At 38.8% G+C, this 25,220-nt stretch overlaps 3 protein-coding genes across 11 annotated transcripts in view; 1 reads left to right on the top strand and 2 right to left on the bottom strand.

Moving 5' to 3' along the window:
- LOC145328461 (tetraspanin-1-like) overlaps positions 1–25,220 on the bottom strand; it is a 245,927-nt gene that overhangs the window by 87,320 nt on the left and 133,387 nt on the right. The window lies entirely within an intron of this gene.
- LOC145328453 (pancreatic secretory granule membrane major glycoprotein GP2-like) lies at positions 1,763–12,115 on the top strand. Its single transcript, XM_080172152.1, has 6 exons — positions 1,763–1,809; positions 2,278–2,336; positions 9,486–9,642; positions 9,938–10,087; positions 10,403–10,512; positions 11,641–12,115. Exons 1-6 carry the CDS (start codon positions 1,767–1,769, stop codon positions 11,794–11,796), a joined length of 675 nt encoding a protein of 224 aa, XP_080028278.1. The 5' UTR covers positions 1,763–1,766; the 3' UTR covers positions 11,797–12,115.
- Positions 12,291–25,220, bottom strand: part of gish (casein kinase I gish) — a 39,725-nt gene continuing 26,795 nt past the window's right edge. For 2 of the 8 annotated variants that reach the window (XM_080172150.1, XM_080172151.1), the window contains 8 exons: positions 25,139–25,211; positions 21,700–21,749; positions 20,363–20,471; positions 18,242–18,312; positions 17,502–17,610; positions 16,581–16,636; positions 16,060–16,155; positions 12,291–15,790 (listed from right to left, as the gene is read on the bottom strand). In XM_080172150.1, coding sequence (XP_080028276.1) covers positions 15,719–15,790; positions 16,060–16,155; positions 16,581–16,636; positions 17,502–17,610; positions 18,242–18,312; positions 20,363–20,471; positions 21,700–21,749; positions 25,139–25,211 — 636 coding nt within the window. In that variant the 3' untranslated portion in view covers positions 12,291–15,718. The remainder of the gene's footprint in view (positions 15,791–16,059; positions 16,156–16,580; positions 16,637–17,501; positions 17,611–18,241; positions 18,313–20,362; positions 20,472–21,699; positions 21,750–25,138; positions 25,212–25,220) is intronic. The other 6 variants (XR_013882463.1, XR_013882459.1, XR_013882460.1 and 3 more) reach the window with 6 other exon arrangements.

Here is a 25,220-nt window from a genome sequence, read left to right as displayed (position 1 = left end):
AATCTCTATCCTGGCGGGCACAGGATGCCAGCAAACCTGGCAGGGTCATCCAGGTAAAGAACAAAAATATTTTTTTGACTTAAACAAAGCATTATATCTTACCAAATTACTAAAATATCCTTTAGTAGTACATCCTTATCTTAAATACAGGTGTTCAAGTCAATTTCAGGTTCCAGGTACGATCCTGCAGGTCCTGATCCTCCAGGTCTCCAGAAATCTTTAAAAGGCTCCTGTGGCCGCAATTTTTGACTTAGAGACTTCAAATTTTAAACTTAAGCTTTTCTTACATGTCTAGATAATGTTGTAAAATTTCATAAAGATCCGCCGTCGTTTTTTTCCGCCGACCGCCGAGTGCGGCGGCTGGCAGCTGCCAAGTACAGCTGCGGCCGCTGAAATTTTTTTTGATATTTCAAATATAAAATTTACATAAAAATAAACATTTTCTGCAAAAAAATTGTTCTTCTAGCTTCAAAAATAAAAAAATTACAGCCGTTTGAAATTTTTAAGTAAAAAAGGACCTAAAAACAAAGGTTATTCAATAAAAGGGTGAAGGAAGCGAAAATTGACTTAGACTTATAAAAGGGCGGAAATTTATCATAACACAGGGGACTTGCACAAAAAATTTTAGCCCTCTAGCTCTAATAGGAACTGAGATAATAAGGGGGGGCGTTGAACGCCCACCCCCCCCCCCCCGACTGATTAAGGTGCGGCAAGGGGCCCGACTGTTAAGGGTTAAATTGGCCGCTCTACAGCTGTTTTAATATTTAGAAGCTGGACGCTAAAAAGCGGATAAGGAGCGGTCTGACCGCTATGACTAGAAAAAGCAATTCTCTAAAAATACACATGAACAACCAGAAAAAAGTTTCACGTCTCTATCTGTAACAGGAGCCGAGATAGAAGGGGGGTCTGTTCAGGGGGTTAAGTAGGGGTTCAGAAGTTTAACTGCCTGTTTTTGCCGGTTTTGGTGCTGGAAGCGCCAATTTTTTTTTAACTGAGAATAATATCTTAATAAGTTGTAACTATATACAGTAAAAAAAGGGACAAAAAAAGATATTTTTTAGGCCTTTTTAAAAGGCAGTTTTGAAATCCCGTTATTTCAAAAAAAAAATTAAAATGCTTAGAGAATAGCTTGGAAGGTGAATTTAGGTGTTCTGCATATTTCAACTTAAACACATAAGGCCTAAGATATGATATCCCAAAAATCTTTTGTCAAAGTCTACTCTACACCTAGCGCTGGCGATTTCATTTTTCACAGGTATAAAATGCATGATTTTAGAAAACTGACTGGCGCTAGGTCTAGAGTAGACTTTGACAAAAGATTTTTTGGATGAAATATCTTTGGCCTTATGTGTTTAAATTGAAATATGCAGAAGAGCTGAAAACCTGCACATTACTGAGATATTGTTAAAACCGCCGTGCTACCGTTATCTGTTGATATTTTACATGCCTGGCGCTAGGTCGCCAGTAGAGATAGAGAGCTGAAATTTTGTACATATATTTCTAGGCCCCTAAAGTAACTTTTTAGGTTAGCAGAAGATTGAAATTCGAAAAAGGGTATTTTCATGAAAAGATCTAATATATATATAACAATATAAGGGGTAGGCATTGGAAAGTTAAGTGAAAAAGTGAAGAAAAAAAAGTCGTTAGCACTTCTAATAAAAGAACGGCCAACCTACCATTACTGAATGGACTAACAAATGACAGACAACACAAACTGTTATAGAGTAGCTTTGTTACTAAAAATTTTAATTTGTTAAGGTAGTCAAATGGCAGACTCTCCCTTATGCCCTTTCTGTTGTGGAACTCAGGAATAGATATATATTTACTTGGTTGTTGCATCACATTTTCATATACTCTACATCACATTTTCATATCTATAATACAAATAATGATGTCTGTCCGTCCGTCCGTCTGTCTGTCTTTTCCTTAAGATCTCGGTAACCACTAAACCAATCGGATTATACTCTTTGGATGATGAAGATGAAACACCAACTATTTAGTGCTGCACCACATGTACCACATTTTTTTTAAAATTACCTCTAGGGGCAAAGCCCTTAGAGGCTAGGGGCGAGGCTGCTAGTAATCTAATAAAGTAATACTTGCAGCTGGCTAAAATAACGATGGATGGGATATTTACCCCCTTTTACCCATCCACTTCCCTTCTAATGGATGAACGAAGTGTCCAATAAACAAGGGCCGTGTTAGCAACCTAAATTGACGACAAACTTCCCTGGTCAATATATCCAGGTATTATATATCCATTAATTAACGGCCAGGGATCTGGGTGGCTCAATGGAGATCATCCTACAATTCAGGCTGGAATAGTTCAGAGAGAGGTAAAATATTGCAGAACTTGAATTTTTTTATCTCAAATTCACATAAGTATTTGTATAAGAAAGATGAGTATTAACTTTTTATAACACAATTGGTTATTTGCCCTATGTTTTTAAATCTGCAAGTCAGTGAAAGATATTGTGGTATCCGCCGAGGATAAATGGCAGACACCGGAGTTCAATCAGATTACGGCAGTGTGACAGACGTGGACACCTTACTATAGAGAAGCTACGCTTCTCTAGCATTCACTAAATAATAATCAACATCTATTTCAGTTGTCACTTTATTGCAGGTCTAAAGGGTACTAAAGCTATATACAACAAACAATAACTACACAGATAGGAATAAATAATCATAACATAAAAGCATTATAATACATATACAATAGTCAGTTTGGGCAATAATGATCCCCCATCCCTGGAAAGGGTGGGGGGAATTAACAATACAGTTAACCATAATAAAACTTGGCAGATTCAATCATTAATTTTAGGCATAGGGAGGGGGTCGACAGACCCCTTCCCCAGGACTCGGGGGAGGGCCATTGACCCTCCACCGAACCCCGGTCAGGGGTGCCATAGGCATGGCTCACGGTTGCCGAATACCACAACTCTCCCCTCGGAAGGCTGGGAGAGGGTTTCCCTACCAGACTTCCGACAGTGGTTGAGGCCTTCGGTCCGCTCCTTAGGGCTAAGATATATACAACCGATAATGATTCAATGGAATCCTAGTGGTGAGTGTTTCTCAGGGTTGATGGGGTCCCAACGTGGGATAGAAGGCAGAGGCTGGCTTTGGTTGGACACGTAGTTCAGCGCCGGCAGGTGTCAGGTTGGCGGGTGGCACAGTTGTTGCTGGGACAGTCAGCAGTGGGGCATGCTGGTTGTTGTTGGCAGCGGCTGGGGCACTGGCTGCCAAGTTGACCGTCTGGGCGGCAGCCTGACCTCCCGAGGGGCCGCGGGGTCTTCCAGAGGGCGGTCCTGGTCTGCCTGGGCGGTCATGCCCGCTATCGGCTGATTGCATGGACACCATTTCCTCGGCTGCTTCCCGGCCGATGGGAATGGCATCCCAGTCTACTGAAAAGTCCCGGGACTTGGCATGGGTGAGCCGGGCTCTGGCCAAGGCCTTCCTGTACAAAGTTGGATGGTACAGGAACACTTGTGACATCGCATTCATGGCTGCCCGTACACCTCCTTGTGCTGCTGCCAGAGAAATGATGGTCAGATCCCCCAGCAGTTTGAGGATTAGCAACAGCAAGCACAGTATGGCTGCGCCATCTCCCCACTCGTGAATAGCTTGTCTGAACCCAGCCCAGACATCCAGGGCGGCCTCTCCTTCCTCCGCCAGTCGGTCGATGTTGTAGGACACTATCCCATGGTCACCTGTGGCCGAACAGCTACCTTGCTGAACGCATGAGCCATAGGACAGGCCGGTCAGCATGGCGCTTTTATATGCTGGGAACGCCAGCAGTTGCTGCCAGTCGTTCAACTCAGCCTGCGAATACAAGCCCCCTGAACTGAAGTCATCCAAGGGTTCTGTCAGCAGCTGCTTAGGCGTATCCAGCGGGGGTGGCCTCTTCTTAGGAGCGGGGGTTAACTCTATCCAGCCTTCCTCCGCGTGCACAGTCAGGGGGTATGTGGAGGAGCAGGGAATCTTGGTGGCGTGGCCGCTATACACTCGTGTCACGGCGTCTACAAACCCTGTGGGCTCTACTGGCACTTTGTCCCAACACTCCTTGTGTTCGCGGACAACATATTTGTTGCGTTGGCAGGTAAGCTGGAGCAGGACATCTCCCCTCAGCACCGAGAACGTGCTCCCCTGGACACGCACCGGGTGGGCTGGGTCTAGTTGCTGGAGCTTCCAGCAGTTGGCCGCTACTTCTTCTGCTGCTGTGCTTTTCATGCGTGTCTCCAGAGTAAATCCAATATAACCTGCATGTATCTGGGCCTGCAGGGGGACATCAACATCCCTGGCCGATACTCTGGGTAGCGCTGCCGCGGCTGGGTCAGCTGCCACGAACAATGCTGGGTGGTTGGTGGCATGGGCCTCAAAGTCGCAGTTCACTATTGAGGTGGGGTTGGTCATGTTGATGAAAAACTGGGCTTGATGGTCAACCAGGAACGCATCCATCACTAGGCTAGGCTGGAGGCTGCGGATCAGCCTCAAGGGGCAATCTCTTCCCAGGTGGTCCCACACGTAGGTTGCTTCCCCAGTGATGCAAGACAGCTCTGAATGGGGACATTCCAAGGTCAGGTGGTCAGATTGGGACTCCACCCGTCCATCCTCTACTACGTAGGTCTCTTCCTTGACCAGTAGCCGTCGCTCCTGGAGCACTAATTCATTGCGGTACAGCTGGCCCTCGAAGTGGACGTCCTCCCCTTCACAACCCACCCCCTTGGGGCTGTTGACGAGGGCGCCCACCATATCGAGGGTGAAGAACAGGGGATGGTTCAGCTGGAACGTCAGTGGCTGGGTCTTGCCTGGCAGTGTGTAGACTCGGTTCCTGGCCAGGTCTCGGCACGTTTCTGGATCTATCTTGGTTGGCCTCATGAGGGTGGGGACCGAGGTCACCTTGAGGTGACCCCATACCCCACACCTGAATGTCCACTGGGACACAGTGAGCTGACAACTGTATCCTGTTGTTTCCCTCACCTTGACTTGCTGCAGGACGTGTACTTCATGGCCCAGGGGCACCTCCTGGTGTAGAGGTTCCGTGTTGCACATCTTTTCTTTATTGTAGGCTGTGACGTGGGTGGGGTTGGCACAGTCCCATCCCACCAGGACGTAGCTGGTTGTAGGCCACACGGCTGCCAGCAGTAGTCCCCACAGGACCATCCACCAGTGTGAGAAGCTTCCAGGCAGCCATCTACCTCGCACACGCGGCTGGGGATCTTCGGCTCGGGTCACGGCTGCTTCTCTGGGCTGGACACGGCTGGGCTGCTCCTGGCTAGATACAAGTTTCCATTGAGCGTTATCTTTGTGTGGCCGGGGCACCCCGATACCCTCCCCAATGACAGACTGGCAGGCGACTGGCGCTTGCCTGGGTGTCGGCTCCCCTAGCCCCAAGTGGTCCCTTCCCTTGTCCATAGCATGCCCAGTGGCATGGGGCTGAAGTGCGTGTGGCACAGGCTCGCCCTGACTCACGTCCCTCCCCTGCCCTAGGAACTCAGGTGCATGTGGCACAGGCAAGTCCTTATATCCCCAAATTTCAATCTCCCCAGCCTCTGGTGCAGGGGGCACAGGCAAGGCTGGGGTCTTACAATGGTCTGGATACAACACATTTGTCAAATTTAACTTATCCTGGCTCGGCTGGGAGTGCTGGGCAGCTGGGTTCCTTCGGATGGCAGGGGGCGCTGGATGGCATGTAGTTGGGCTCTCCCTGCAGGCTGGTGGCGCTGGCTGGCTGGGGGTGACGGGTGTCACCCCTTCCTCTGGGACTGCTGGCTCGTTCCAGGATCCAGGTCTCTCGGTGGCGGCGACGGTTGTCGCCCCAGGCACCAGGTTGGAGGCTGGCTCGTTCCAGGATCCAGGTATCTCGGTGGCGGCGACGGTTGTCGCCCCAGGCTCCAGATGGGAGGCGCTGGATAGCACCCCCCAGTCATCACAGGTGGCGGCGCCGGGTGGCGCCCCATACATCGATGTTGATGCGCTGGCTAGCGCCTCCTGCCTCTCTCGTTCAGCGGCCGCCAGGGCCTCCCCGTACACCGTCTCAGTGACGCTGGGTAGCGCCCCTCCACTCTTGCTGGGTAGGCTCGGTCGAGCAGGCTCCATCATGTTGAGGCTAAACGGCTGGGGCCTCAGAACTTCTGGCTCGGCGATGTTGTAAGGTTGCACCAACTCCGGCCCCAGGTGGTTGAGACTGAAGCCCAGGCCAACCCGGTTGGGTTCAGCCGTGCCGCCCAGTACGTTGATCCTAGCTGGAACGGTCCCAAACTGCGGCATCCCGTCGGCTCGGTCCGCGGCTTTGGGGGCGGCTGCTTGCTGCGGTGGTGCTGGGGGCGCGCTCCCTTCCATGTGGGCCACTCTGCTGGGCTTCCCTGGAGGGGCACCCTTATCGGCGGTGCGCCTGCGGCTGGCTACCTGGGCCCAGTCAGCTCTGCACTCGGCCGCCGTGTGACCGTCATAGTGGCAACGCTCGCACTTGGCAGAACGGTCATGGCGTGGCTGGGTGCGTCTCTCCTCTAGGCTAACTTCCATAGGCGTCGGGCAGTCTCGAGCTCGGTGACCTCTCCCCTGGCAGCGGAAGCAGCGACCTGGAACCTTGTCATCTGGAGCGACCTTCCCCATCTGGTGGAGACCCGGAGCCAAGGCGCCAATCTCCATTGGCTCCGACTCGTCATATTGGGGCAACTGGATGCTGGCAGATCCGGTCAGCCCGTCGGTAGAGTCCACTAGGCACACACCCTCCTTCAGCTGCTTGGTAATCATGGTGACGGTGAACATGGCTCTACGAGTGTACTCAGGTACACTCGTGATCTCATGACCCATCATAACGCGTTTCACATTAGCGTTACGAATGCCACGATTTAATTCGTCCACTAACAACTCGAGATCCTCATGGCTGTAGGCGTCCCTATACAAGGCACACTTGGTTGATATGTACGCTTGTATAGGTTCTGTCGAGTGTTGCTTGTAATCCCTAAACGCTTGTTTAAGCGTTTGGGATTCAAAAGCAGGACGAAATAACATTTCACACTCAGCCTTGACCTGTTCGTAGGTCAAGGCTTGGCCTGCCTCGCCAAACAGATGGGACGCCATTTCCGCCGCTTGCCCTACTAGTGACAGTAAGAGGGCATTGCGGCGGTTGAGGCTTACCGCGTGCCACCCCATGACATCTCGAGTCTGCGGATATGTGAACTCCAGGATTGCTTGGGCGGTCCTCTATACTCTGGCAGGTTACTCAGCATCAGCTTGCGGTACTCGGCTGGAGCCGGCTGAGGGTCATCCTGGAGCCATCCTGGGGCTTGATCGCCTCCTGGCGCTTGCGGCTGTTCCATCGGGTCAACGGTTCAACGGCGGGACACAAAGTTATAAAGCGATAGGATAATGATTTGTCACTTGAGGCTTTCTAGCCTACCTAACAGCCAACACTGTTTTTATCACTAGGTTGGTAGTTTAGTTACAAAGATATAACTTAGCTGTACTTATCACTAGTTGGATTCTGAGGTTGTAGAGTAGGCTGGTAGGGGTAGGGGTAGATAGGTGTTGAGGGTCTGAACTGCTGTCAGGAACTGATTTGGTTTTCCTTTATCACACTACAGATAGGAGGGGGAAGCTTGTAATTCTTTATCTTCTAAAAATACCTCTGTTAGATGCTATGGAGTAGCTCCGCTCCGGTGTGTGTGTGTGTGCGTGAAATCTCCTGTCCTTGCAACGCGCTTACGCACCGTCAAATCCGCGCACACAGGTAGAACGCGCACTTATCCCTCAACTCGCTCTCTCATTGGTCCGCTTTGTCCGTTGAATTTTATGATATTTCCGCACTCCGTTGCGCTACCCGTAAATGGCGCTCTGTGTTCCCGGCCACTAGCTCCACACCGTGGGCGGACTTAGTCTAGTGTGGGTAGGAGGGGGGAAGCGCGTGAGGGGACGGGGGTAAATCCGTCCGTTCCCCCTGTGAGGAAGGGGGGAGTGCTGTGGGTTTGAGGTAACTGTGTGATGAAGTAATGGTGCCCTCTCTCCTTAATCCTAGGCTTATCTATTATGTCACCTTGATTGTATTTCCTTCAGTGGAGAGTGGGCCCCTCCCTTTCCTCTGAGATAAGGGGTGTATTGTTGTTGTGCTGTAGGCTTGAGGTGATTAGATTGTGTATCAGGGCATTTGTTATATTACATCTAGCTTCTATTTTTGTCCTTATCACAATTACATAACAGATTTGTTTACCAACCCTGTTCTATTTTTAGTTGTTATCACAATACACAATAAATCCAAGCCTGTTCTATTTTTAGTTTTATCACAACACAACAAATTGTTTGCCAATCTTTGCTCATAAATCTATTGTTTAGCCATCACACCAGGGTGGTAATCCCTGCAATGTGATTTAATATCTGTTTTTCTAGATGGGTGGCTGCGTTGTAGCCCCCCAGGATACTTGGAGTTGACGTAGTTTTCTCTGCTTTGGTGTACTACACTCGTATGTTGGCTCGCAACTCGCAGCTATGTGGCGTGTTTCAGCCTATCGGCGGCAGGGAATGTCCCGTCCTGCTAGCGCCGCTGATCCAAATCCGGATGATGGCGGCAGGGAATGTCCCGTCCTGCTAGCGCCACTGGTTCGGATCCTGCTATCTCTTGCAGTAAAATTGGCCTATTTTCAGCCGTTTACACTTATTTGGCTTGTTTCAGCCAGTCCGCAGGCCTGTTTCAGCCCTTTGAGCGCTCGATTCTCCGTTAGATGTCGGCGCTTCTCGCGGTTCTTCGTCAAGTTTCGCTGTTTCACTTCCACAACTGCCGGATGCAGAGTTAGACCTTGCTGTCCAGGGTGGGTAATTCAGGTTGCTTGTGTCAGTTTTGCCAGTTTCACTGCTGGGAGTACCTTAGCCTCAGCTGCGCGTCTGCTCTACACTTGTGGTTTGCCGTAATCTCACACAGCTGTCACCAAAAGTTGTGGTATCCGCCGAGGATAAATGGCAGACACCGGAGTTCAATCAGATTACGGCAGTGTGACAGACGTGGACACCTTACTATAGAGAAGCTACGCTTCTCTAGCATTCACTAAATAATAATCAACATCTATTTCAGTTGTCACTTTATTGCAGGTCTAAAGGGTACTAAAGCTATATACAACAAACAATAACTACACAGATAGGAATAAATAATCATAACATAAAAGCATTATAATACATATACAATAGTCAGTTTGGGCAATAATGATCCCCCATCCCTGGAAAGGGTGGGGGGAATTAACAATACAGTTAACCATAATAAAACTTGGCAGATTCAATCATTAATTTTAGGCATAGGGAGGGGGTCGACAGACCCCTTCCCCAGGACTCGGGGGAGGGCCATTGACCCTCCACCGAACCCCGGTCAGGGGTGCCATAGGCATGGCTCACGGTTGCCGAATACCACAATATTAATTACTTATTTCTGTCAAAGGTAAGTGGAAGGAGAAATATATATTTTTTTTAAAACTATTTGATGCAAAATGAATTTTCAGGTGTGCTTCAGCTCTCTTGATGTAGATAATGACTATGACTATAATACCTGTACATGGAAGACGACAGCAAATGTTAGGAACTGTGGAGATTTCTATGTTTATCAGCTGAAAGAAACACCTGCCTGTGTTCTTAGATACTGTGGAGGCGGGATAGAAGGTAAATATTAAAACCGGTTCTGAGCCATACTGAATAATCATGTATAGCTGTGTATTACAGACCATTTTCCACGAATATTCAAATAAAACAATAAAATTAACACCAGATTTGTTATCCCGGGCCTTCGGCTGGATGTCTAAACATTTTCCTAAACAGAAAATTCATCTTTTCAGAATTTTTTTTGCATACAAGCGGGTTCAAATTTGAGGCTTTTACGCGGCTAAGGCTCGGCTGTCGAGCCCTGATAAGAACTTGTGTAAATGCATCAGGATCAACACACCTCAATATATTTTAGTTCCATCAGAATGTGAGAACTACTATACGTTTGACCAGGGTGACAGATATGAGTTGTCAGATGAAGGAGGATGGTACTGTGATAGTTCTAAGAAGCACACCAGTAAGGATTGGTATGGAGAAGGCTGGTACCGTTTTACCGGCAAAGCTGGTGAGTCATTATTGGTAGCTACTCTGAAGTTCGAAATGTCTGTACGTCCGTAAGACACGTTTTTGGAGATTTTCCCAGTTCTTATTCAAGATAGACGGCTAAATCTTTCAGTCAACATTTCCATCATTATTGGGCATAATTAAATTGCATAAATCCATCCAAAGGAGCAGGTCAAAAATAAAATAGACTAAAACCATCCTAAGCTTCTATAAAAAGTCAATCAGTTCTGTTGTTATTGAAACCTTAAGCTTTAGACAAAAAAAACAACTTATTATTACTTTATAAATTGGATATTCATTTTTTTCTATTTTCAAGGAAATCAAATGGCTGACGCTCCCATGCCTCCATATGTTTGTGGAACTGGAGCCTCTGGCTATATTGATGGCGATCATCCTACTGTACAAGAGGGAATAGTCAATAGAAAGGTAAAAAAAAAGGTGTTTAGCAAGAAATATGTCTTTATTTAATCATTATTATTTATTAAATTGCTTATTAGACAGTTTTCCGCAGATAAAAAGATATGATTAATTCCAGGAGGCCCAGGTCAACACAACAGGGATTAATCCCCCAAAATGTTCTTGCCTTTTAAGACAAAAATAGAAAAAGAGTGAAGAGGCTTGTGGAAGAGGGATGTATCACCCCCCTAGGTGTCACCATCCTACCACCCCCTTGACCAGGGTCTTCGCCCGATTAATACAGCAAAGATTGGGTGTCAAATCTAAAGGGGTTGTTAAAAAATCAATTTACCAATTCAGGAATACTTGTTCGACTTTTGATACTAAAATACTACTCCTCTAGTTGTGGTCGAATTTGATCCACTGACAAGAGTTCTTGGATTTATTGTAACTGGTTTCTACCCCATCCCTTATCCTCTACCCCACTTTTGCTTTCATTACAAAATTCTTCCATCCAAACTTAACAACGCTACTCAATAATGTAGCTCACCAAATTTACACATAAACTGACATTAAAATGCGAAATACATATCATTCATTATGAAAATGATATATCCAAGTGCGTCTGTCGATAAAAAGAGAAAGACGCAATCACTCATTTAGCTCTTTATTTTTAATTGTTTTAGTTTAAAACTATTGTACTTAGCTAATCCTTGGCTGATTTAGGCTTTTAATTATATCCTGGCTGAGACAAATTTAGATCCGTTGACTAATCAAAAATCGGTTCAGTTAGAGGGATACCCAACGTCTCATTTTATTGCTACCCAAGTCTTAAAACTACGTTGTAATAATATGTAACCCCCTAAATTAAGTTTAGATAAATGTGCACTATATATATTTAAATCACGCCCCTACCGCGTGGGTTAGTTTGGCAATCCTTTGTCAACAACCCTAGTTGTCTGTAATACACAACCCTTAGTTATTAAGGGGATAATAAAACTTCCCTCCCCCACCCCCTCCTACTGGATGAACGAGCTGACCAATAAATTACGGGGGAAATAGAAACCTTAATCAACAATTTTCCCACTGTCATAATATCCAAGTGTATTCAACACTACGTCCATTTTTATCAAAATTCAATTAAAATATATTGTTCAGGTGTGCTTCAGCTATGATGACTTTGAAGATGACAACCCTTATAATACCTGTACATGGAAGACGACAGCAAATATCAGGAACTGTGGAGATTTCTATGTGTATCAGCTGAAAGAGACACCCGACTGTGTGCTTAGATACTGTGGAAAGGGAATTTAATCAGGGATCTTAAGGGATAAGACAATGGACGGTAAATTTGTGTACACATCCCCAATGATAATAAACAGAATTTCCCCTTAAGTAGATTAAAATAAATAGTTGAAAAGTTTGGACCAATCAATCAAAGTACCCAAAGTTTTCAAAAGTCCATTGTCCCCTCCCTCCCTGGATTTGGAGTAAATTGCTACATTTCTATTTTAAATTTAACATAATGTATTTATTTGCATTTTTAATTATAATTAAGCTTGCTTTTACCTACATGTGTTATTGTAGTTTGAAGTTAGAAAATAAATAAAACACAAAACATGCCTTTCATACAAACATACGGAGTAAGGGAAACTAGTTTTATAGAAATAAAATTCAACTCACTTCTAAAACAAGTCCCTAGAAATGACGAGAAAGCATTGAAATTTTTTTGGAATTGGTGGAAGAACCGAATACTAGATGCCTTTTTTTCAAAAAGGCTTAAAAACATAAATAAATAAGACAACAAAAACAGTCAAAATCTATTTCTCTGAATTATTTTGTTTAAAATTTTTACTTCAATCATCACAGGACAAATTAGAAATGTGGACGCACAGCTTGTCGCTACAGACGTACAAACAATTTATCGAAAAGTATTTCTTAACTTTGCGAGAGAAAAAAAACCGCGCAACCTTTATTAATTTTAAGGTTGCGTGATAAACATTTTTCTAAGTTTTGCAAGATAATCCTTTTCCAAAATTTGTTCAATATAAAAAATGTATGTTATTGTTCACGTCTTAAAAAGCTGACCGTCCCCATCAAAATATTATGCACAATATGCTAAAGAAAAGAGGAGGATCTAGGGAGTGATAAAAATGGCGCGCAAAATTTTACTTAAAATGCCGCGATTCTGTTTTGTTTTGAGTTAGAATGTCTCATTTTGTATTTTTTTATCTCGCGGATTTTTGTAAATAAATCAATTTTAAAAAAATGAGACACGCTAGAAACTAAATTTTACTGACAAAACCCTAATCATAACAAAAATAAAAATCACCATTTTTGCCTTCGTATTTACATAGAAAAAAAACTTGATATAAAAATAAAAACAGGTTGACTCAATAAAAATACAAGATATTAAGAGAAAAATAAACAGCACAACAGTTTTATAACACTAAACAATTTTAATTACTTTACTTTAAAAATGCTACCTAAGTATTTCTTACTATTCAAGCACAAAACAAAGGAAGGCAAAAATGGTTTTATGAAAAAAATACGTCTTTTCTAGTAAGGTAATATCTTAGGAATGGTATTTCTTTAATATTTATGCAATTTAGGTAATAGGGATTTCATCTTTATAGTATCTACAATTTAATATTAAAATCGGGAATTTCATAATTTTACGAAATAAAAATATCTAGGAAATAAAGAAGCTATACATAATAATTATCATAGCATTTTGTCATTTTACAATAATTAAACTAATTAATAATAATTAAATTAAGAATAAACCCTCTCTTTAATAATATCTAAAATGTAAAAATTAAATTCATAAGCACATAATATTTAATTAAGTAGGATGTATATTATTATCATATATGGCTGTAGTAATTTTTACTTAGGTATTTCACAATTTACAGAAATTAATTTTTCGGCCGAAATGGGCTAATTAAAACTAAAGCGTGAATGAACAGTCGGGACCACAAAACCATCTTTATGTTGGAAATATAGCTCAAGATTAAAATTGGAAAGGAAATTCTAACTTTTTTTCTCGTATTCATTCGATACCGATTAATATCCGGTAAATTAGAACCGGTTCTCATCCATACGAAAAAATTATGTCTAGCATCGTATTATATTCAGTTTTCTATGAATATAAAAATGTACAATTATAAGATTGAAACTGGTTTTAATCTTATAATTGCACATTTTATATCCGCGGAAAGCTGTTTATAGTATGATGCGAGAAATAACTATTCTTAATTTTATCTTAAAATGGCCATTTAATGAGGAATTGAATATTATAAAAACAGAACTAAATTAGGAATTTTCAGAAGTAAAGCTTCTGAAAATTCAAGTGAAAAAAGGTTATCTATAGGTACATTCCAGCTCATAAATGATGGTTTAGCGACCCAATCTGATGAATGTATGAAGAATATATAAAAATAAACATAAAAATGAGCTGAATGAAATTATCATTAAAGTTTATACAAAATGAAGGCGAATTATGGCTTGTCTGCCCCGTTGATTGACAACAAAAAAAAGGGCTTTAGATAAAGGAATTTTACGTGAACCCCTTTTTCATTAACAATTTTGTGCCGAATTCTCCTAAAATAATCAACTTTAGAACAGACAAGTCTAATAAAAAGAATATAAAAATGATAAATAAAAACAAAAATATGACTGTACGACTAATTTCTTATAACGTATTGGCAGTACATTTCAATAAAAAAATATTAAGAAAATATATAAAAAAAATTGCAATAATTTCTATTTAATGGTACAATTATTACATCCCAAAGTTAAAAAAAAAGATAAAAATGCACCACCCTAACAATAATTAATGGCAAGATAATGGATAAGAGAGATATGTTAAGACAGGGAGGAAATTTTGAAAGTGGGATGGAAATAGGGAAAAACAATTGGGGAAAAATCGGGAATATTTAAAAAAAAAAGACAATTAAAGTTTAATCCCAAATTAAAAGCAGAAAATCTCTCGTAATATTTGAACATTACCTATGTCCTAAGTTAAAACAGAAGCCAATGATATATGAATGAAATATTAAACTAATAGTAATAGAATAGGTAATTATGAAAGAGGCTATTTACTTTTCTTCAAATATGTTTATTATTATTTTGTAATTGTTAAAAGTACAACGTTGTGTTATTTTTTAATGATAATATAATTGTGTATACGTGTTGTTAAGTAATATTAATTGTTTATAATATGTGTGTGTGTGTGCGTACTGCTGGAGGGGGTGTATGTTTATCTGTACTGCAACATTAGTACGCAATCATATTGCCGCCAAAAAAAGGTTTGGCGGGCTTTTCTCGGCGTTAATTATTTCTATCCGTCAAATTTTTTCGACAGAAATTTTTGTCACAAAAACAAACACTAGTATATTTTAGATAATGTCTTTTTTTAAAAAGTTCTTTATTTTGTTAATTTCTGGAATAGCTTAAAGCATTTTTACGGCAAAATTATGCCGTTTTATGTTTTGGAGCACTCTGACGGACAATAATGGAACTACATTCTCTTATTTAAGCTTGAGATAAAATAGGAAAATAAATATATTTTCAATGCTGATAAAATGATGAGAAAGAGAATCATAGCCCAACAGATATAAATAATGCTCTTGTCCGTATTTTTCATATTCAAGTTCACAATAATATGTTATAGACGCAGTACTATATGGTTGGAATTAATAATGTTGTACCTAATTATTCTTTTTCACTTTTCATTTTAAATAAAATATTATAAATCACAAATCTAGAGTTACTTATTTATGCTTTATTTTTTGCTCCAAAAACATTATACTTAGGGCGCTTTTTTGAGTTCATATTTTCCCGCGCAATTTTCACGTTACACCACTAAAAATGCCGCGTTGTGCGCGCACAGGCGCAAATTCACGTTTACCTGCGCAAATTTGCGCGCAATTTTTGCTAGATATCACTTTGTGGCGGAGGAGCGGAACATTTTGCGGGCCGGCGGTAAAAACAGACAAGTTTTGCTGCCGGCGGCGGTGGTACCGTCACAAACGCCGTTATCATTATCATCACTGTGTGTTGAAGCAGAAGCGCCAACGTTTTTAGTGCGGCGGCAATTGGCCAAATGCGGCGATTTGTCATTGCCGCAACCGTTTTCTGTGGATGATGAGCAAGGATTTGCGACGGCAGAATAAGAACCACCGTTCTTCACGGCGGCAGAGTTTTTGGCGGGGTTTTCTTCGGCGTGAGCCCGTCACTTGTTTCTGTTCGCCCTCTTCTTTTTGATCCGCCGTTTGAAAAAGCAACAACATTTCGTCTCAGACTCCTGTAACAGTTAACAATCAAATTTCAGTAATTATTCCATTAAAATAAAAAAGATGTTTTATGTACCTAATTTTTCTTTCTTAATTCCCCCTAGCGGCTAAAAGCGAAGCAAATAATTATTCAAAAGAAGTAACATGCATGTATTTGGAATAATTTTCTGATTTAAAAATCACGAAACCTTTGAAAATCAAATTGAGTTGTGAAATTGGATAGTATGTAAAATTCCGGAAATTCTATAATTATGTTTATGTGCTAAATTACACAACAAACCTGTTCTGGATCATTTGTATTTGTGATGGGAGCATTGCTTCTGTCTTGTGTGGCCCCCTCGTCATCACGCGACAAGTTCGTAGAACCCCGTACAACCTTTACAAATATTTATCAATAAATCAATCAATCAAGGGGCACTTGACCTGTGGGGAAGGGGGGGGGGGGTAATTTTTATAAAGGGCAATTTCTTTAGAAAAGTGTCAGTACCCTCCACCAAAGTAGTCATAAACCTTACTAGGGAACGTGAACAACTCCGTAAAGGAGAACCATATCGGTTCAGCGTTTAAGGAGATGCTTGTACACAGTCAGATCATGTTACTTTTATATAAGGATTGTTGTGTAAGTGCTCAAAACGTCATTTATGGCTTAAATGAAAACGACAAAGAGAATTGACAAAGAAATAGGATTTAAAACTAGACAATTTGGATCATATCCTATTATTGGTCTGAATTATCTCTTGACGGAAAGTAAAGCTGATTCTGAACTGGTTATCCATGACTAGAAATTATAAGAAAACCAACCTGTACACTCGGATGTCTGGCCTCCCCCAATCTTCCGCCTCCAAGAATATCCATGCCTAAAATATAAAATTATTTATTTTCCGTGGACAATATCTTATGAATCTTGGTTCATATAGTTTTTCTGTTAGAATATTCAATAGAATCAAAAAGTCTATTCGTCCCAACAACTTATGTTAATGCAATAAGCCTGTTAACGGCCCAAACATTAACCCCACTCAAACTATATTTATCACATGCTTGATATATAGTTGATGCGTTGTATTGGTAGGAACTCGAACATTCACCCCCTTCTCCCAGCGGATGAGTTTGCAAAGTTTTAAAACTAGGTACCAATCTTTTTCAATTGAAATAAGATAAATGCAATGTTTATCAGAAATTGACGTAAATCAAATATTTTTTGTGTAAACTTAATCAGAATTGAAATGAATAAACAGAAACCATAGAATTATTGAACCCGAACTAAAAACTTTATATCTAAAACTGAAACAAGAACTTTTCAAGACACCGATAGTATAAAAATTAAAGTGAGAAGGGGTTAAATAATAGCATACCCCACTTTAAAAATCAGCCAATAGCGTAGCAAATATTAACACAGCCAAGTATCTACATAAGAACAGAAAGCAATTTGCTAGCAGACGAAAAGGAAATCTATGAAATAGGTGAAAAATAAGAACATTTTGAAAGATAGAACTTATTTAACTTATTTTTAAAACTTTGTAGATAGCAAGGATATCCAGAAATAGGATATAAGATAGATACAAAGATAGCAAGAATAACTAAAAAAAAGATAAAATATGTCGACTTCATATTTATATAGAAAGGAAGGACATCAAGAAATAGATAGATACCGAAGACATCTTCTAGAGAAAGACATCCAGAAGGATGTCCAAGATAGCAAGGACATCTATCCACATAACATACCTGAAGGTTTAGACTCTGACCATGCTGGGGTGCCCTTTCCCCCCTCGTTCCGCCCAGTCTCGTTCCGTTTCCGCTCTCGGTTAGCAGGGCTCAGGGGGTCTTGACTTTGCTAAAATTAACATTGATGTTAGTTAGTTTGTTTGTTTGTCTGTATTGTAAGTGAGTAATTTACAATTTATAAGACAGGGATGGAGTAATAACAGAAAGTAAATCTCCCCATCTGATATTTCACATTTAATTATTAAGAATTTTGCAACAATGTGTTGTTTTATTGACCTATATATTATCATGTATTTTTATAGGGCTGAAATAATGTCAAAATAATATAAAAATGGCTTTACGAGCTCAACATACATTTATTTTAAGGTTAACCTGTTCCCCCATTCGTTGGCTTACAAATTTTCGGAGATTTAAAAGAAATCTTGATTAGTTGGAACAAAATTGCAGATTCCCAATTTTTTGGATCATATGTTATGGTATAAATCATATTATTGTCCACTGTCTGAACTCAGAAATGAATCCCATTCCCAGATGGTCAAATAAATCCTAATGATAAAGTAACAGGATATCTGTATGTTTGTACCGAAAGATCTTGCTAACCGCTGAACCGATCAGGTTCTCCTTAACAGGGTAGCTTCTCATAGGTCGGTTAACAAATTCAACTCATACCCCTAGAGGCCTCTAGGGGGCGTAGCCGCTAATAAAAAAAAATTGCTAACAAAGACGTGATTGATACATACCGGCGTGTTCATAGTACGGCCAGTCCAATCAAACTCGTTGTCTTCTGCAAAGGATTTCCTCTCAAACAAATCTGATAACAGAAAATAAAATGAAATATGAATAAAATAATAGTTTATTGTCCTATCTTTGCTGCATACAATTCCACATTGACATTAGTAATCAATATTTTCAAATTAAAACAAGCAATTTATATTTAATACGTGGATGCTGTGAGAATTTCTCGCATACCCTGATAAATGTTTCTTCCAGCTATCTTATACACCAACACATCCTTTGGGACTTTATCCAACTCATCCCCAGAACATAGAGCAAGTTTTTTTTACAAAACATCTGAGGACTATATTAGCAACCTATATTGACGAAAAACATTCGATGTAAAAATATCAACGTTTTCTATATCCATTTCACAACCGCATCTGTATACAGCAATAAAAAACTGTCTATTCCCTTTTGCTTCAGCTTCATTATTACCACACCCTGTATAATGTAATTGTTATTCAGTAGTTATGCGATTAAGAAACACTATGCATATATAAAATTTGCGGCATTTAATGGACTCCAGATAAATGTTGAATGAGTCCACTTTCAAAATTGAAATAATATCAAAACTTTAAATACAACAATGGTAAAAGGGAAAGGAAAATAGAAGATAAATTTAAATATTTTCCAAATGACCCGTGTCTTTAACTAATGGCAACATATCTCTATTACTTGAAGGTAACGATTGATAGCCAGCAGACAACCAACTATCAATGACATGTGCATTGTTTTCATCTTTCATTTACATTTCCCTTGATTTCTGACATAACCCCTGTTTTCACATTTCACAACATGTATGTATGACGTTTTTTACCATTAAATATTCATTTTGTTGTTTCTCTTCTTTTATTTAAATTTTTTAAAGCAGAGGTATTGTAAAAATCTGGTTTTACAGTCTGTCTGTCCATCTATCTATCTATACCTAATTACTTAGGAACAGGGTTGGTAAAAACCCGGGTTTTATTTTAAAAAATAACCCAACCCATTGGGTTTTATTAATAAAATCCGGGTTTTTTGGTTTTATTGTTTTCTAAAGATTATTACCTAGGAATTTTAAGATATAAGGTCAAATCATTTTTATAAAGTAACAGGATGTTTGTCTGTACCATAGGATCTCGCTAACCGCTGAATCGGTATGAATCTCCTGTACAGGGTAGCTTTTCATAGGTCCAGGGAAGGTTTATTCCAATTTTGGGGGAGGGCATCACAAATCTCCTATGGGAAATCTGCCCCCCCCCCCCCCCAAGTAGTTAAAAATCTTCAACGGACTCATGAGAAGCTAATTGTAATTGAGAACCATATCGGTTCAGTGGTTAGCGAGTTATTTTGGTACATAGGGACAGACATTCCTTTACTTATATATAAAAATAAGCAGTTAAAATGCAGTTATACAATAATTAAAATGTTTGAAAATAGTACTCCTTATGAGTCAAAATAGAGTTAACATTATCGACAAAAGGTACATTTTTAAAAAACCTGGGTTTTTTGGTTTTTTTTGAGTTAAAAAACCCAATAAAACCCAACTTGAATTTTTTTTTCCAACCCTGCTTAGGAACAATTTTCTAAGATTTTAAGTCTGATATTACAAACAGCTTGTCCATCTATTAATCTGTCCGTTCATCTATCTATATATCTATCCACAATTACCTAGGAACAGTTTTCAATGAAAGTCATAGTTTGGTGTTTCAAAGATGTTTATCTGCCTGTCCAGTGTCCATCTATCTATCTATTTGTCTATGTCCATTTCATCTATCCTAGGGGTGTATATTCTACAAAATTGACCCTGCTGAAGTGGGGGTAAAAATTATTTTGGTGGTGGAAAAAATGTAAAAATTAAGAGAACTGAAAACATTATCTCCATTTCCTTCCCCTCCTTGGTGAAAAAAAACTAAGAAAATATGTGAGAGGGGGGATAAAATGAATAAAATATAGAGTTCTTTAAATATTTTTCCATTTCCCTCTATCCTTAGTAAAAAAAAACTAGGTGGAGAAAAAAATAAAAAAAAATTGTAGCAGGGAAAAAAATTAATCTTGTGGAGAATATACAGTACACCCCTGTCAATCTTTCTATCCATAATTACCTAGGAACAATTTTCTAAGATAGTCATAGTCTGGTGTTTCAAAGAAGTCTAGCCGTCTCACGTAGCGCAGATAGGTAGAAAATTCCTCCGGATATCCGTCACATAGCACCTAAAAAGATTCAAGTTTAGTATTTGTCCTTTGCAGGTTTTAATCTATTTGGCTTCAAAATCACCTATATCGATATGGTCCCAAGAAAATAAATTCCAAAGCAAAATTCAGCTACTACTATATTTTTCTGTATTTTTAAAAAAGAATGGAGGTTAGGGGCGCAGGAACTGGTGAATTTAATAACAGATACTTGAAACATGGAAATGAGAAATTTCAAGTAATATATATAGGTTGTAAGTTTGTCGTTCTCTCTAACATTTGTAATTTTAAAGAGATATTATAGAGTATGTGTGTTTGTCTGATAGTGTAGATGTACGTTAAAGAGGTACTTGAAGAATGGAATTATTTAATAAGGAATAGGATATTGAAAAAATGAGTGTCTGTCTGAACATATTATTTATCTATATATCAGAATGTATGACTCCTTAATACACAAGGGAGGGGTGGGGGAGGGGGGGGGGGGAGAATAGACCAACAAAAGTTTAATCATTATTGAGTACTTTTTAGTTTATATTGCTTTGTAGCATTAAACTAGAAGTGTCTAATATTAATATATAAAAATCTACCGATGTATTTGTACACCAAATTATCGTCAATTTTCTTTTTCCTGCAGTTTATCTATCTATCTAAACAATACAATTAATTATCTATCTATCTATCTATCTATCTATCTATCTATCTATCTATCTATCTATCTATCTATCTATCTATCTATCTATCTATCTATCTATCTATCTATCTATCTATCTATCTATCTATCTATCTATCTATCTATCTATCTATCTATCTATCTATCTATCTATCTATCTATCTATCTATCTATCTATCTATCTATCTATCTATCTATCTATCTATCTATCTATCTATCTATCTATCTATCTATCTATCTATCTATCTATCTATCTATCTATCTATCTATCTATCTATCTATCTATCTATCTATCTATCTATCTATCTATCTATCTATCTATCTATCTATCTATCTATCTATCTATCTATCTATCTATCTATCTATCTATCTATCTATCTATCTATCTATCTATCTATCTATCTATCTATCTATCTATCTATCTATCTATCTATCTATCTATCTATCTATCTATCTATCTATCTATCTATCTATCTATCTATCTATCTATCTATCTATCTATCTATCTATCTATCTATCTATCTATCTATCTATCTATCTATCTATCTATCTATCTATCTATCTATCTGTTATCTGTACCTCAATGGGAGTAGCTCGCTTAGTATCACCAATTTTCTGGTACCTCTCCTGTCATCAAACACAACATGAAATTAAGATAATTTATTAAGCCAGGAAAGGGTAATTTTATAAAAAAAAAAGATTCCTTCAAAAATTGTACCTTATGTTTTGTTTCATTTACCGAGGGATGTTTGATTGCAAATAAAATTAGATTTGATATTTGCATATTCAATAAATGTAAATTTTGTCCTATTTAATATCATGTCCTTAAACACATTTTGTTACTTTAAAATTGAAATACAAGAAAATTTCTATTTATAAACGTTATCTAGAAGTTTAAAACGCTCCCAGCGATATCACACTACATCCGTACACGCACACACACACACACACACACACACACACACACAAACATGCAATATTTTCATTTTCATACTTTTAACAGAGTTTCGTAGAACGATATTATTAGGTATATAACTAAATTTAAATTGGCCGATTATTCCTTTATTGCTGAAGTTTTGAACAGTTTAAACGATATTTCTATTCAATGTTCTGTACAAATACATATTTTTTTGTCTAAAGGCTGTGTCCTTGTTATATATTTACACTAACGTACATATACATTTCACCCAACTTGTTTATTTTCATCATTCTAGAAGAATTGACTCTAGTTTATCACCTTCTCTAACTTTAATATATTTTGTTCCAACTTTATATACTGCAGGAAGAAATGGGGGGGGGGGGGGGGGGATGTGACATTGCTTGTAAATTAATCTACAAACCTTTATTCCCTCAATATGTACCAGTCACAATTTGACACTTATTAATTAGTGGAAGATTAATTTCTCGTCCATTGTCTTAACCCTGTGTTCCTATATTTTTTCAACACCATAGATAATGATATAGACATCACATTATTTAATATATTTTTATTCAGGCAATAAAGGGATATGGAATGGTAACCAAAGTTTAATTTATTGCTTACTTTGGTACTTAATTGACTGGTTCAAGCTATCAGTATACAAACTTTTAAACCAATTATTTTATTCCAAAGATGGTTAATTTCGGATGCATAACAATTGATCGTTTATTGTCGTATCCCCCAATATCCCTGCGTTTAGGCGTAACCTAAAATAGAGAAAGCACTAGAAATACTTAAATGAAGATTTCCTTCACGATAAGGCAAACTCTAGGAAGTTAAAGCAACTCTGCAACAATGTAAATAAATGATAAAAGAATCAACCGGTCGGTTTAAAAGACTATGTAGGATAATATCATTAGTAATAATAGGCGAATCTATTGTATGTGTAAAATACGTAAGACTTGATCATTTTCTTACAAAATAAAGCCTTTTCCTTGCATATAAATCCTTATAATTAAAACGATTTTTACTTCTTATAAAACCATACTAACGATTTGAAAGAAAAACAATGATGACAACATCCATTAGTAGCGAAGCTAAAAAATTATGAATAAATTAGTTGAGAAAATTATGAAAACTAAAATATGTAGGAATAGATCTAGCACCCCAATTAATTGACGAATCTTTATGAAAAAATTAACATATTAAATCCCTGAAAATTTCAGCCTTGTATCTTTTATAGGAGCAGAGAAAATCACGTTTCCCCCATTTCGTGACTGGCGGACAGACGGAAGGACATTTCGAAGTATAGAGTAGCTTCGCTACTAAAAACGAAAAACTGAGAGCCCGACTAAATATGGGTTTCTTGGGAAATTGAAAAGCAATTATAAGATTTCTGTTGAAGGTTAAATAGAATTGAAAAACTGGGACAACAACTTCAATTAGAAGCGGAACATTTTAAAAATCAACCAATTATGCTGGGAGATGGGACAATGACAATAAAACTATAAAATATTACCCCATTAAGGTCTTCTTATCTTTCAAAACAAGGAAAGAAGTACGAGATAAGTGTCTACGACAAAGAAGGTGAAGTTTCACCTGTGATGTACACTAATGCATGTACACTTTCAGGTCACAAGAAAAGAACAGGAGGGTTGCCCGAAGCTCATTGCGGCAGTTATTGTAATTTCGCGGTGCAACAGCAAATAAAAGATTTTCACTTTTTAGGCCGCTTAATTATAATGTCTGCAGGCTCTCTAGAGAACTAGGCTGGCCACATCCAAATAGCAGATAGGCAGCCGATCTCTATATTATATACTGTAAGCTATATACTGTATTGATACTGTATGTACATTTATAGGGGGGGTTGAATAGGGCCTAGCTTAAGATATATTCTGTTTAGGTTTCAGTCACTTTATTAGAATCTAATCTGATCATATTAAGGTATCCCTCAACGATTCATCCCTCTACAGAACTCTACCCTTTACACTTTACATATATATGTCTAATTGCCCCCCACTGGCGAAGAACCTATCCTAGAAGAGAAGAGACTTAAGAAGGATTTTTGATCTAACCCAGCTACATATACAGGTACATTTTATTGCTGCAGCTGCTCTATGACTATCCTGTTCTGTTGTCCTAATACTACAAGGTGGATAATTTCAATCTACCCGCACATCCCCCTGCAGACAAATAGAATAGTAGAATAGTTTCACTGCTGTTAAAAAGGGAAATAAACAGTTTATAAGAAAATTAATGAGAAGAAAAAAAATGTCTCAACGAGTTCCAAGAAAAAGAGCAATTGTGAAAAAGTAATTAATGAGTGATTTTAGAGAAAAATAAAATAAACAAATAGGTATGATTTAAAAAAAAAAAACAGGTAGGAATTAAATTACTTTTTTTAATTCTTAAATAAAACCAGTTAATACCTGTTTCATTCTTTTATTTTTTAAGTTGTTTAATTATGTTAATATAATGTCACGTGAAAACATGTTAAGAAATAAGAATAGAATGGATGTATGTAAAATTTTCGCAGATATTTTAACAGGGGAAAAATTTTCTGCAATTTTTCTTGCTAATACGGAACTCATTTATTTGTTAGTTCGTTCATTCAGTGAGGGAGTGGAACGGGGAAATAGTTATTTTAGCCCGCAACAAGTTTCACTTTATTACAGAACATGAAAATCTGGTGTAAGATCCAAATAATAATATATCCATTGAAATAATTTTCTGTGTCATTATGTTGAAGATTTCTGTTTGGAAAAATAAACCTACACAAACTTTGTCATATATGCTTCATTTATTATAAGTGGCTTTTCTAGACAAAATATGTTTTTTTTTTAATCTAAAATAAACTAGAAATATCGTGAAAAATTTATATTTTTTTCTGTCATATTCGACAAAAAATTTCATGAATAGGAAAAGGGTCCGTAAACAAAAAAAGTCTAGAAATACATAAAAGAAATTTTTTCATTCATATTCTTGTAAAATTATTTTAGAGGAAAAGGTATTTCATTTCATTTAGGGCGTACTAACGTTGTAACGTATTTAGTTATTTTTATTGGCCGATTTTAATAATATTTTGATGTTAATGTTCCTTGAGTGTGTCCGCCTTGAGACCTTGCCAGGGGAGGTTGCCCCGCAGGAAATACATGAACATGTGTCCCAGGGCCTAGGATAA

Source organism: Acartia tonsa, chromosome 9, assembly GCF_053477335.1.
Source record: "Acartia tonsa isolate MP-2025a chromosome 9, ASM5347733v1, whole genome shotgun sequence".
Classification (NCBI taxonomy): domain Eukaryota; kingdom Metazoa; phylum Arthropoda; class Copepoda; order Calanoida; family Acartiidae; genus Acartia; species Acartia tonsa.
This window is presented reverse-complemented; position numbering and strand designations above follow the sequence as displayed.

What these genes read in the sequence shown, in the direction of transcription:
- LOC145328453 (XM_080172152.1), top strand. Translation starts at nt 1,767, where the DNA reads ATGGCAGACTCTCCCTTATGCCCTTTCTGTTGTGGAACTCAGG. An exon ending in CTGGAATAGTTCAGAGAGAG is followed by an intron (nt 2,337 to 9,485) that starts GTAAAATATTGC and finishes ATGAATTTTCAG; the next exon opens with GTGTGCTTCAGCTCTCTTGA. An exon ending in CTGTGGAGGCGGGATAGAAG is followed by an intron (nt 9,643 to 9,937) that starts GTAAATATTAAA and finishes AATATATTTTAG; the next exon opens with TTCCATCAGAATGTGAGAAC.